The sequence below is a fragment of the Falco rusticolus genome, chromosome 4 (genome assembly GCF_015220075.1).
Source record: "Falco rusticolus isolate bFalRus1 chromosome 4, bFalRus1.pri, whole genome shotgun sequence".
NCBI lineage: Eukaryota > Metazoa > Chordata > Aves > Falconiformes > Falconidae > Falco > Falco rusticolus.
The window spans coordinates 106310323-106324585 of record NC_051190.1 but is presented as its reverse complement, the minus strand read 5'-3'; the positions used below and the strand labels follow the sequence as shown (position 1 = coordinate 106324585).

Below are 14263 nucleotides of genomic sequence, written 5' to 3'. Positions count from 1 at the left end.
TTCTGAATATGGTTCACTCTTTTAAAATTGAGGAGGAGGTATCAGTCCATTTTTTCACATATTTAGCTACCTGTGGGACTTAAAGTAAGAGATGCTTACCTTCCAAGATTTCTGCAGCTTCTCCTGGGATAGAGGTGGATTTGAACCACAAATTCTTGATTAAACAAGTCAACCATTAGCTTTTTAGACAAAAAGAAGTCATCACCAGCAGGTCTTTCTTTCCACAGGAGTGTGAAAGAAGTTGGTTCATCTATAGTCTTTGTCTGTTGAGCAAGTATTGGAGTCCTATAAGAGGAAGAGAATCTCTGGAGATTTAAAAAGAGTACCGTCAAGTTCTGGAGTCTTGCTAGCTTGAAGTGTGAGACAGAATTTGTTTTCACACTGCATAACTAACTAGGGCCTGCACCAACATGGAATGCTGAGTATTAAAACCGGAAACCAAAGGTTGGGGTAGGTTTAGACATCTTTTGGCAACAGCAGAATTGATTTACATCTAGCCTGGTTAGTGATAAAATGACTTTAATAATAATGCAACTAGGAGATATAAGTAACACAATAATGTTGATAAAAATTCTGAAAATAGTTGCACTTAATGTTTAATGTTTAGTCACAGCAAAGAAAGACATCTTTCTCTGATTACGGAACCTCATAGAACTTATAGAAGATTATAGAACTACATGAGGCTATATGAATGAGTATAGAAAACCCTACACTCTGGAAAACACACCAGACAGTCTAGGAAGCTAAGGGAAAAAGTATTTCAACTTTGCAGTATCTCTAAGATTAATTTACTCTATGCTGTATAAAGTACATTACATAAAGTACATCTTCATCTTAAACATGTCTACACTAATGTAGATTGTTGGTGGTGCCTTGCAGTACTTGGAAGGACTGTGCTCTACTTTCTAAGCTCATATTTTCTAAGTCCCCTAGCAAAGAAACCAGCGTTCTCCATTCTGACCAAGCCAGTTAGAATTTACACAGAAACATTTATATACATGAGAATTCTCAATTTGATGCAACAATGCATGGGCATACAATAAGAACAAATATTGGACTGAGACATAAAAAAAAGCACGAGGAGCAATTCTAACATAGTGTAGATTTAGGTTTCATAGGTAACATTCTGTGCTCATCCCAGAGACAGATGGGCAACCTTCAAGTCCTCCCATGGATCAGAAGTTACGCTGAAAAAACTGCATGACATGACTATGAGGCTGCTTAATTGCAAACGTGCCCCATCTGGAGTTCTGAACTGACAATACTGACTTGGTACTTACCCAAATGAGTCTATGAGTAGCCTTGCTGGAATACACTAGCTGTTCCTTGGGGTTTTTTTTGTTACCTTAAGTATTGAACAACACTTGTAGACCCAGTGTTTTCATCATTCCATCACTCGATGATGACCATTAATGGAAGATTAATGACTGATGCTGCAGCAGACTGCCAGGAGTAAATAAAATACGGACAGAGTTAGAAATTAACTTCTCTGTTATGACATGCAGCCTGCTCCTGAAAGGGAAAGTATGAGAAAACAGGTCACAAGTAGCCAACAGCAGCAAACACCATCATTAATACATTTTCCAGTGGAGATCAGAAGTCAATCAACAAATGCAAAAATAACTGCTTTCATGAAAGGCAATTGTATTACAACAGTTCACTAGTTAGCTTAAAAACATTTCAACTTTTCATTGGGGGAACAAAGACATGCATCTTCCCATTCAGACATTCAATACAGTCTGTTGTTAACAAAGCAAAGCAAAGCAGTTACCCCAGAGATAATTCCACAAAACAAGCTATACCCAGCTCAGATATCCAGTGGAGCTCTTGGCAGTATTTTAGGCATATGACATTCACTACATAACCCAAAGGAAAGTTCATGTACCTAAGAATGGGACTAACAGAAGACAGAGCCTTGATTGAACTTCTGAGTTTGTTAATTAACTTTAGGACTAATGGATGCACAGAATTCCTCTAAGGAGGGTGGGGTCCAAAGTCAGCACTGCCACTTTATTAGGCAACGTGAGAAAAACTTGAACACATCGCAGACATATTCTATAGCTCTTGGGTTTGGCTGCTCAGCTGGTTACTCAGCTTCTTCATTCCCTCGCCTAACCTCACTGGTCATTTTGAGCCTGCATGAGATCCAAGCTGATAAAGGGAATTCCCCTCTGGTTCAGTATTGCAAGGTGGAGTGGAACAGGACTACTTAATTTCCTACCCTATTTGCCTGTAGCACTTAGTCTAAATGATCACAGAATAAAAAAGGCATGACTTTCATTATAGTTTGGTATGTTCAGTATGTGGCAGGCAAGAGAGTTAAGGTTCAGGTACTCGCTCCTGTAGAAATGCAATTATTTAAGCAATAGATTCAAGATTAAGCGACTGAATACCCAACAGTATGGCTCATTTCCTGAGCTGGGGAAAGCTTGATTCAAAGACCTGCTTCAAATTAGGCAGAGCAAGAATTTCAGAATAGGTCTTCTGCCTTAAGAGTATGCATCCTTCCTTTGCAGAGATCTGTACGCCCAACCTGGTCTTTCCAATGCATTTGCCTGCAAAGACTGATCAGATCACTGTATCTAAGCATTCAGCACTTTTTCAGAGGCACCATTTACCTGGTGCAATCATACATAACTACTGAGGAGCACAGAAGTAAAAATAGGAAACCACTAAGCAGATTTTCTGAGATATACTGGTGGCCATAAGTCTAGATTAAAGCACCTGCCTATCACTGTCCCATTGTCTGTATCCCATTAGGCTTTTAGCTCTCCATCATTTGAATGTAACTGAATGAAAAGAACATGGAAAGACTTCTACTTTGATTCAATGTGCAAAACCCAAACCTGATTTAAAACACAGATCAAATAAAAATAAGAAAATATCCACATTTTAGTCATAATTTTTCTCCCATGAGTTTAGTAATATATTTAGTGATCAGGCCTTCAGAGTGCACATGTACATGTTCTACATGCAATGACACAGGTACCATGATTTCATGCTCAGATGTACAGGGCATCTTGCGCAGTGCATGCAGACAAACTCAGATTTCTTTGCCATGTCCCCTTTTTTCACATATAAGACCCAGCTCCATCATAGCCTCATTCAGTTTCAGAATTTGGGGGCTAATTTCATACTTTAACACATCAGTAGACCCTACAATTACAGCACTGAAACAGTATAATGAACAGAGTACTCACATTTCTCCCATTCAACTGAAAAACAAACAAACATAAGGAAATATGAATAGGGTCAGCTTTTGTACTAGAAAATTGCCTTTTATTTAGCTGCATGTTTGAGCACTTAGTAGAAATTCAGCTATTTTTAATTTTAGGGGGTTTAGATGCAAGTGCTTAAAATACTCTAAGCATTTGGCACTTGGAACAGAGAAAACGCATTCACAGGGATATTTCACTTTCGTCTAACAAAAGGAACAATTCTAAATAAATATGGTTATTTTCCAAATCACCTATAGAGATTTTATAAAAAGATTATTTGAAAACAGAATTCGCATCCAGCTGCCAAAAATCAATCTCATTCTCCTCACAGGACAGGAAAAAAGTACTCTTTTTTTAAGCGAAACATTCTCCTTAATACTAAAACGTATGCACACAATGGAAATAGTAATTTTATAATCAATGCCAATGAAAGAGATTTAGTAATCAAGCCTTCAGTTTTACATAGGGGATGTACTACTGAAGTTCAATTTGCAGCTTGAGATCTCACACGAAGAAATCCTCTCACTTACAGTAATTACAAACATATTTTCTTTGTAACAAGTTCATAACTATATTATCACGAGAGAAATTATTTTGCAGCAAGGCTATCCCAATAGGTTTTTTTGGAAAACATCCTTCAGCCAAGAAAAATGTGACAAAAAGTGAATCAATGACATTTATTGATGATGAAAACTAATTACAACTAATCCATCTATTTTGGATTTTAGCTATGTAAATTTAGAATGAAAGTCAAGGTATAAAACCTAGTATTATTTGTGTTAAGAAATAAAAGCTTTCTAAACCATAAACAGCAAGTAAATACATTTTTGTCTATTGAGATGTGTCAAAATATATTTTCTGCTTAGCACTGATATTCATGTTTCCAAAGAACTCCTACCTTGTTGGTTTTTTGTCTCTCCCTGCTCTTGTACTTTGATGATTGCACAGTAGCCTTTCCAGGTATTTTTTTCTTTCTTTTAGTGTTAGCTTAATAGCTATTGGCAGATGAAGGTAACAAAAATGGCTGATACACTAAGGTTTAGGTTAATTTCAAGTAGGTCATATAGCACATACGTGGCATAGCTCCTATATGCTGTGGAGTCTTTCTTTTACTTTTCATTGGTGGAAAGACATCTGAGACAATGAAATTAATCAAGAGAGGAAGCCATGCAGCATAAAAATCAACAGGGCACCAGAAGCTGATTTCAGATTTGAATAAAAAATATTACTACCACAACAGATTATCTAGTTAACTCTCTAACAAGCATTTCAAAACCCTCCTGTACTGAAAAGATCTATTTTCCCAACATCTAAATGTAAAACTCTGTTGGTATGCAAGTTCACTGCTTTTTCTCTTCTGTGTAGAAGACATAAGAAAAATCTGACTGCCATTCTCATTCTAAAACCAATTTACACAGGAAACATATTGTTCGAGCAGATCTCAACAAACCAAATTCCTTCTGCCTTTCTTTTCCCATCACATTTTCTAAAACTCTCCATTGGTAGCATTTTCTTTTGTATTGTCTTTAGTTAGATCTTTTAAGTCACTGATAAAGTACATGATCTCAAGCCTCACCAGCCTAAGTAATTCCTAGTGAAAAGAAACCCCTTTCTGTGTCCAACAAAAAAAATAAAATGCTGTTCAGATATCCTGGGAGCATGATTAATGCCTGCAAAGTGTCATTCAGCAAAACTCCACCAACATTATTCTATAATATTATGCATAGGCAGAATATTGTACTTAGATTCACGCCTCTGACATTTTCTCTGCAGATGTAACATTTAACATTTATCTTCGTTGAATTTCATGTTACTGATATTTAAAAGTGAACATGAATTGCATTTAGCCATTGAAAATAAACATTAAATAAAAACAGATCAAGATGGGCTGCTAAAAAGAGTGGCTTGAAATGTCCACGGATGACAGCAAACCACTGATCATAACCCATTCCCACCAAATATAAATCCAACTCATAGTGAGTAAACCTTGATCATATTTTCTTAGCAGATTTAGAAGAATGTCACATGGACAGAAACATCTGAGAAGTCTTCTGACAAGATATATATATATATATTTTACATCTACAATTTCTTCTTATTTTTTAAACCAGCTTTTCAATTAAAGAAGAGGATTACATTGTTTTGCCACAGTTTATTCTTGGGAAATATTATGTTGCCTGTTCTTTTTTAGCTATTCCTTTAGGTGCTTATAGAAATTATTTACTTAATATTTTTGCCCAATATCATAGATAAAACCTCAGCCTTTCTTTCAACAGTACATACTAACAGCTTCTCTTGTCCCAGCCACCTGGGATTTCCATAATCCTCTGTTTGGTCTCAGTCAGTAGCTAGTCCGTCAGTTTGTCCCCGATACTTTCTTAAATCCTTGAAGCTGTCCTGATTCTGCGCCAACATCCACATCCAACAACAAAGAGCCACCAATTATTATTAGAACTGCAGTTAGGGAACCCTTTTTCTAGACTGACTTTCATAGGAGTCCTGTTGACTTGAATACACTTCAATTGTCTAGTCCTTTATACTTTTCTGTTCTGCCCTTACTTGTTTAATAGCAGTAATCTTAGTGTCCTAATTTACCCAGACAGATTGGTTGCCCTGGAACTACCCGAGAGCTGACTGGTGAGTCAGCAGAGAAACCAGAAAATTTTATTCTACTCCTACATGATAAAGCCAATTTCACAGCCCTGCAGATTTCTGGATTTATTTCTCTAAAACTGAACCATCACATCATTGCACACAAATCCTATATATTTAATCTGAACTCAGATTAACTGTGCTGGATATTTTCTTTTTTCTTCTGCAACTAGCTTTATTCCTAAAGTACCATTAAATCAGAGATATCTGTCACCATAGTACCAATGGCCACAGAGATGCTAATAGATGATCAGTGAAACGTCTGTCTCCACTCAGTTCTCATTTCATTCATTCAACAGTGCACTTACTGGGAAAGAGAGTATCAGCAGCTCATTAATCTGAGCCTTGAGAGACAACTCATTCTGGCTGAATGTCTCTGACTTTAAGAAGCACCACAACAGAAGCAGCAACGAAACACCAAGCAAGGGAACAGAGAAACTGCCATATCCAGTGCAAACCAGGGATCATCCCTGCATTGCCAAAATACAATTTTACTTTATCAAGCAGCACATTTTCTTGTTCATCACTTCTTTGGGTTTTCAGAAAGAGTCATGATGAATTTCAGGAAGATGTCTGAATATAGTTTGAATTAAAAAAGTAGTAAACCACAGAGAAAAAAAAATACTGATGTATTGGGCTTCTAATCAGAAAAAAAGCTTATTCCAGATTTATCCAAGAACAGTGATGAGAGATATGCATCCTAGTAGAAAACAGAACATTAAAAAAAAAAAGTAAATGCTGGAATATATCATGAAAAAAAACAAAGAAACCTGTTTAGCCAGTATCATTTAAACAAAGCAATAATCACCATCATCACCTTATGTTATTTAGAGGTTTTCATCACTTTTATGGAAAGGTTTAAATACAATCACCTCCATTCCCACCTAATTACATGGAGCAAAGTATTCAAACTGCACAACAATTTAACACTGGTAGTAAAGAAAAATACTTTTTCTACTGAAAAGGTTGTAGTAATTTGGAAGTTCAAAATACATCTACTAAAACTTATGTTGGTCAGGGCATCGGAAAAGTCCATATGCATATGTTAAATGTCCATATTAAAAAAAAAAAAACAAAAAACCAAACAACAAAAAACCCCCACACTAAACCACACCTGAGTTTTTAACCTCTGTTTTGAAAGATATTCTTTCTTTACAACAGAGTCTGCTAAAAAGGTACCAACATATTGAGTTTAACTAGACTGAGAAGCACCTCTTCCTAATTCAAGTTAAATCTGTCTATATCCCAGTTTCTATATCAGGAAACACTGCAGTACCTTTTTCAAGCCCTAGAAACTGTTAAGGCAGCATTTCAACTATATTTAGGATCTCACAGATCGTTTTAAAGCTGTCTGCCTAGCACAGCAGGAACCATTTGTACAACTAGCTGTATTGCCTAGAAATAATCACTGAACTCCTGAAAATAGCCTTACCAGCACGCAAGGAATTAGTCCTTTCACTCAGGACAAAACTCTGCTGTATTCAATTTCTGTTCATAGACTAAAATTTCTTTTGCTTTCTATCTCTGTTCTTTTGTACTTTCTGGAGCACTGTGAAATTGTTAACATTATTGATAAAATTGTCCCCTGTTACACCTGCCTATATGCATCTACTCAAGAATCTCTGCAGGGTGTCAAAAGGATAGCATAAACAGTACAGTATCAATAATAGCAATAATAGTATATTATATAGGCATATAATAATGCAGAGATAGATGGTAATTTATAGTAGCACAGATATTGGAGGTTTAATCTGGTAAATTTAACAGTTTGCAAAATCCAGAAAAGGTTTTAAATGATCCAGAAAATTACATGTTTGCTTTGCCTATGTGTCCAGCAGTATCAGTCCAAACAGATCTTACTAAATGGTCGTCAATTTCTAATGAAATTTGGCAGAACTACTTCAGATCTTAAGCCATCATACTACTGGAAACTGTTAAAGCATACATCAAAGGCTGGTTTATCAGGTCAGTTCCTATGACTGTGGCAAGAGCAAGCTGATGAGAAGACAGCACTCTAGGAGCTAGCTGATAAATCAAAAATAGTATCTGGGCACCAGAGCAAGTTGTAATTAACAAAAATTCAGGACTGCCACAGGTACTGATGCTGGGATTGATTTTTGCTGTAATGTCTCAACGAATTGGCAAAAGAAACATGTTGAAGAATAATTAAAATTTTAAAAAACCTTTAAGTAATTGGAAATAGAAGGAAAAAACATAGAACAAACCATAAAAAGACATTTTAAAGCTGCAGAATTTTTCACACAGCGTTCGTATTTTGGGTAAGGAGCATACTCATAAGGCATTATCAATCTTCCTACCTGAATGACTGCAGAAAGCCCTGTAAAATGGATGCAAGTTGGGAAATTAGGCACAGAAAACTTGCTTTTTCTGCTAGGAGCAGGGGCCAGTAACAGTCCTTAAATAGAACTGACAATCACTGAACCTGGGTAGCCATGGGTTTAGCTGTCCTTCTTCCCTCTTTCTTCCCAAAGAGCTTTTAGAGGTTTTGCAATGACATCTCCCAGCCCCCAATGGACCACAGAAGCTCTTGATTTGTCCAGAAATCTCACGGTGTGCTTCCTTACCGTCTGACAGTACCGAGAGCCTTCTCTGGCTGCTCTGACCTCACAGGAATTCTGTCCACAAATCACTTTCCTAACATATTTTAATCCCTCACATTAACTGAAGTTCAAATGAGCTACCAGGCATTCGAGTGATCTCAGCTGACAGAAGAAGATCCCATGATTATTTTCTATTTAGCTTGAGTTAATAAGGTAACAGGGCAGAAAGAGAGGGAAGTGGAGAGACAGAGAGAGGATCCTGTAACGTAACTCACAGGCTTCCTCCCTTCAAGCATTTTCCCTCCAGGGGTGTGTGATCATTACAAAACCACGAAACAATACAATGGGTTTGAACTCTTAGCCCAGAGAGAAATGAAAAGACATATAGGAACTGTAGTGGAACTTCCTACTTCCCTTCCAATGCAACATTTATTTATAATTATTGTACCTGTTGTAATGCAGTCAAACTCAGATTTTGAAAATGTCTTTCCAGCAGATTTCTTTGGAACTATCCTGTCAGAAAAATGAAAACTGTATTTCTATTTCTGATTACATGAAAATTAATCAGTTTAGGGCACCTGATCAGCGGTGTCTTTACTTCAGGGCAAAAGAAGTTAGCTTTTTTCTTTTTGACAGGGGGTTTGTCCTTCTGAAGATAAATATGCAGCCATGTCTTTTTTCTCAACAAAATACTTTCACTCGTATCAGTGTGAGAAACTCTATTTTAACGGTAATGACAGTGGTTTGACCTAAAATAGATTGATTAGCTACCATGGAAACAAAGGTCATTTCTACTTCTTGATAGGTTAGACTGATTTTAACTTCCTACAAACTTCTCCTTAAAAAAAAAAAAAAAAAGGAAAGACACACACATTTAACTGGTGAGCAGGTCACTTATGTTTTTGTTAGGCTTTTCATTTCCCAAAATGTCCTTATAATATCCTAACAAATGTCCCCATTAATGTTCGTATACCAATTCACTTTAAAACACAACTTCAGAACTTGTTAATCTGATCCCCATACAAACCAGCAGTTTTGGGGAGATTAAAGACTTCATATAATTAATGTAATAAACTGGATGCTATCAGTGGTTTCAGCATTAAAAAAAAAAAGTCTAATAGAAAATATGATTCTTCCTTTTGCATAAACATACCTGCATGGAAGCAAACTGTCTCACAGGCTTTTGTATTGTTTACACATTTAACAGCAGCAAGTGGTTTTTAGAGTTTCCAGTTTCTTTTCTTATTTTTGGTTGGTTTGTTTTGGTTTTAGTAGTAGTCCACTGGATTATAACTACTACTTGCATCCGACAACTTTGGGTATGAGTTTCTTTTACTTCATAACCATAGTTCTGAACAAGATTTCAATTAGCTCAATTTTGTACCATTCATCTCTCTAAAATAAGTTAAGAAAAAGGTTTGTTCCTTAAAATATTTAATGACTTATCAAGAAGCTATTGATGTCATTGTCCCTGGAAATCATCTCAGTTCTGACTTTAAGGACATTCTTTATAGAGAGATTATAATTTAAAATCAGGTGAATTATGCCTACAAAATGCTACAAAGCATTTATTGAGTTGCTTTCGTTATTTCAATATGCCACATGAGGTGTAAGATGTAGCTGTGGTAAAGCAGATGTATGGACTGTTTCCCACACATATATTAGTAGAGCATATTTCTTTAAAGCAAAGACATTGTGCCACAGATTTAAGCTGATATTGTTGGAAGGAAAAAGGGTGTGTATATGTGTATTTCAGGCACGACTACCTAAATACTGTGATGTTTTGCCCTGCCATAACAGGTGACAACTTTAACTCAAGAAGTCTCACAATTAAGTAAGGATATGAAGAACGTGATGCACCTTCTAGAGAACCTGCTCACATCCCAGAAGCCTCCAGGGTTCTGTGCCATGCACAGCATATCTCGAAGTCCTACCCTGGAAAGTCTGCAGTCTCGGACATCTTGGACTACACGTCAACCTTGCACGCACAGGCAAGCTGGGAACTTTACTTGCACCAAAGCACAACTTTGCCGTGGCAACACATTCTGTGACATTTGGAATACAGACTCTGTCAGCAGCAGTCCCCAAAGAACTGAACCCAACCTGCAAAATTCTATGGACGGTGAATTCTGTTATACACCGGGCCTTCACAATTCCCCCTCCCAGTATCAGGTAATTCAGAAAGACAATTTGCAAATTTTAAGATGCACCTCTCCCCATTCAGACACTACCTTGACCCCTCTTCAGTCTATTTCAGCAACTCTTTCTTCTTCAGTATGCTCGTCATCAGAGACATCGTTACACCTCGTGCTGCCCAGCAGATCTGAGGAAGGTAGCTTTAGCCAAGGAGCAATCAGCTCACTAAGCCTTGAGAACCTGCCAGGATCATGGGACCTGGAAGGAACAGCCAGACGAGTTTCTGCACAGACCCCAGATTTCCCGATAGACATTGTAACAAGCACAAAGGATGTTAAAGATAAAGATTACCAAGCCATAGACGTATAATGAGAAACAGTGAGGTGATACTCGAAGCAGGTTCCACAGCTGCCAGTTTTAAATTTAGAGAGTACTGCATGACTGCTTTATTTGACCTTTTCTCTAGCAATCACGGAGACTTACAAACATGAAAATTCAGATTTATAGAAAGTACGGTATTGCTGGTTCATGCTATAGGGAAAAAAAAAAATCTAGATTCTAGAAGCATGTTGAAAAGCATTTTGTATACAGATATAAGTTTGGCAGACTTTTGTGACAGTCCAAAGACCCTGAGGGTCAGAGCAGCTGGAAGTCTAGGACAAAAGAACTGTCATGGGTGGCTTTTGTTCATCAAAGCAAAGGTTTCCCCTGAGTGTCTGACTGTTGTTCCCAAACAATATCTATGGCACTGTTTGCTTCAGGTAACCATGGGTCCTGCTGGTCTGTTTGTCAGTTCTGTGAAGGCAAAGGGACAATTATCGCTGCATGTCATCTAGACAATCAACCAAATAGAGCTGGTAGAGAGTGGTTAGTTGTTGCACGTTGTTTGTCATGTAAATGAAACCTTCTAATTTATCTAAAAATACTATTTTTATATACTTGGTATGAAACGTACTTAATTATTTAAAATATTTATAAGAAGAATAAGAGTTTGTTTTCATTTTGGTAAAAGCTTGCAGTTTTAACAAGAAACGCACTACCATCATGTACTAGATCAAATACTATTTATTGTTAAGATATTATGTAGTTTACAAATGGATACCATTTTATGTGCATGCAATTTGCAATGAATGTATTCATGCTGGTGGAATACAAATAAATTAAGGTATTATTTTATTAAAAAAAAAAATAAAACAAGTGGAATGTTTTATCCTATACCAAGTCAGCTATCACTGCTTAAAAAGTGAATTGTTATACTGATAAAATTAAGTACCCCTGGTTTGAGTCTTAGTATTACACCTTTACTGATAAGACCAAGTCAACATTTTACTACGCATTCCAGTTTTAAGATTTTATATCTGAATAAGAAAATTAAGAGGGATGAAAGCCACTGAGCAAACTGAGGAATATTAAAGGACAAAATTACAATGTTTTAGTAAGAATCAAATAATTTTAAAATAGTTATTTATTTGATGATTTTTACTTACACATGTAAAAACTAGTTTTGACCTTCAGACAAAAAAAAAAGAAAAAAAAAAAAAAAAGACTAGAGGCTTGAAAAATTGTTTGACCCAGAACATGATTTAGTGCCCAAAGGAAATCTGAAGGTTTTTTTTCAATATTTAATGTATTAGAAACTTACATCACTGCAGTGCAAACAGAGGTACTGCTTTGCATTGGAATTTTGATTTGTATATTTAAAGATGCACAGTATGCATCATATCTGCATGTTCTTTAGCATGTTTTCTAAAAAAACCATGTTTACAACCCAAAATGAATGTTCTAAAATGGAGAAGTAAATTAAGTTACATTTAATAATTAAAGCAAACTGGCAATTATAAAATTAAAAATTTGATCAAATTATCAAATTAAAACAGATTTTTGTTTAACAAGAGAATTTTTTTTCTGAAAACTTGAAAGACTAAGTTCATTGTTAACATTTGGAAGTGTGCAGGAACACAAATCCTAGTTATAGTCTGTGCCCAGCTTACACCCTTTCACATCCTTTTTCCCACTGGTACAAATTAAGGATAAAACGTCAACTCTCATTTCAAGCTGCCTGAATTTTGTCAGTGAGTCTGCACTGCAGCGTGGGTGTTTATATACAGGGTTTCCTACTTCCCTTCTATTCCAGCTTTTTCTTAGTTTAAGGTTAAACAGAGAAGCGCTGATTAAATAAGGCATAGTTCAGAAAGTAAAAAAAATAAAAAATAAAAAAAATAAATTGTTAATAAATACTACCAAATACCAAAGGTCTATGGTGTTTCTGCAAATAATCCTGGCTCATCTTTAGCAATCTGCCATTGTCCACCCTGCCATAGGGCAGGAGGATGGGGCAGGGGGAGGCTGCCTGCCTCCCACACCCGGGGCAGGCACCCACTATTTGTCTACCATGCTTAGTTCCCAATTTCACTTAATAATTTCCATTACATATAGAAAGTGGGAGCAGTGTTTGCTTTCTCATTTTATAAGCAATACATAAGCCGTTATGTATATGCTTTAAAGTTTTGGTATCGTGGTTTAGGGTTTTTTTCCGGTATAAGCATAGTGTTGTGAAATTAAAACTAGATGCTTTGTTCTGGAGGTTTTGTGTCAGTTTTATACAGAAGCGTAAAAAGGTCAGTGGAAACAAAAAGCCACTCTGCTTAAATAGTCATAGCTTTACTGCTGTACATCTAATTCTCAAATTAAAAAATGCATGTGTGGTAGTTGAGAAGTAGCACCAGAATATCTGTCCTAAGTAGTTCCTTGTTTCTGCAAGCATCAAATATATCCTACAGAAAGCTGGCAAACACTATGGCATTTGTATTGGCTATAGTTTCAAAGGGGACACATAGCCATTACCTTGATTGCAGAGAGTCTGCAAGATGGGCATCACACAGGTGAGCACGCCGCCTTCCAGGGAAAAGCTCAGTGAACTTAGGACAGGACAAGAGTTAATCCCAGGCCAAAACCAAGTAAGCAAAAAGAAAGGTCAGCAAAATAGAAATCTGAATTTGAAGGGTAGTTCTATTTTAAATTTCCTGACACCATTATATTATGAAAGCCCTAGGAAAAGAAACCCCCAAGCAGGTTTGTTGGAAAATGTCTGGCAACCGATGCAACAAATTTCAGTTTTGAAGGTAAAATGACAATTCTTAGGACAAATGGGAAGGCACATACATTTGGAATAGAACAGTAATTTCTAGACAAGATTGCCATGAGCAGAATATTTCTACATCCAGTGAGGCCATGGAGGATTTCTGGGTTTAAAGAAACAATCACTGTAATATTCAAGTGTTACCTTCAAAAGGTGTTCATTACAAACATCACTACAAGCATCCCACACCCTAACATCCAACAGCCCAGACAATTTACTGTATTCCTTTTTGCACTAAGCTTTACAAAAATAAAAATAGAATTAATTTCAACAATTTTGTTATTCCCATTTAATTCTGTATCACTTCCTAAATTTGACACATTTTCTTCCATCACTGTTATTTTTTTTCTTCCGTACAGTAATTGCAATCTCTATTTATTTATTTTCCCTCACTCATTCTCTTTTGTATCTCCACACAGCTTAACACAAGTTCTGCAAATACTCTTTTTTTTTTTTTTTTTTTTTTTTTACAATTCATACCCAGCTTTTGTGAAAAGCTTTCTTAGATCTGTCAGTTGGTTATCTACCACAGATAATTTACACTCTAATTAACCTAT

General features: G+C 36.3%; 1 protein-coding gene across 3 annotated transcripts in view; it reads left to right on the top strand.

The window, feature by feature from the left end:
- The window catches only part of KCNH8 (potassium voltage-gated channel subfamily H member 8), a 195573-nt gene extending 183791 nt beyond the window's left edge, over window positions 1–11782 (top strand). For 2 of the 3 annotated variants that reach the window (XM_037386756.1, XM_037386755.1), the window contains one exon: window positions 10232–11782. In XM_037386756.1, coding sequence (XP_037242653.1) covers window positions 10232–10936 — 705 coding nt within the window. In that variant the 3' untranslated portion in view covers window positions 10937–11782. The remainder of the gene's footprint in view (window positions 1–10231) is intronic. The other variant, XM_037386757.1, reaches the window with a different exon arrangement.
- Window positions 11783–14263: the final 2481 nt, after the last annotated feature.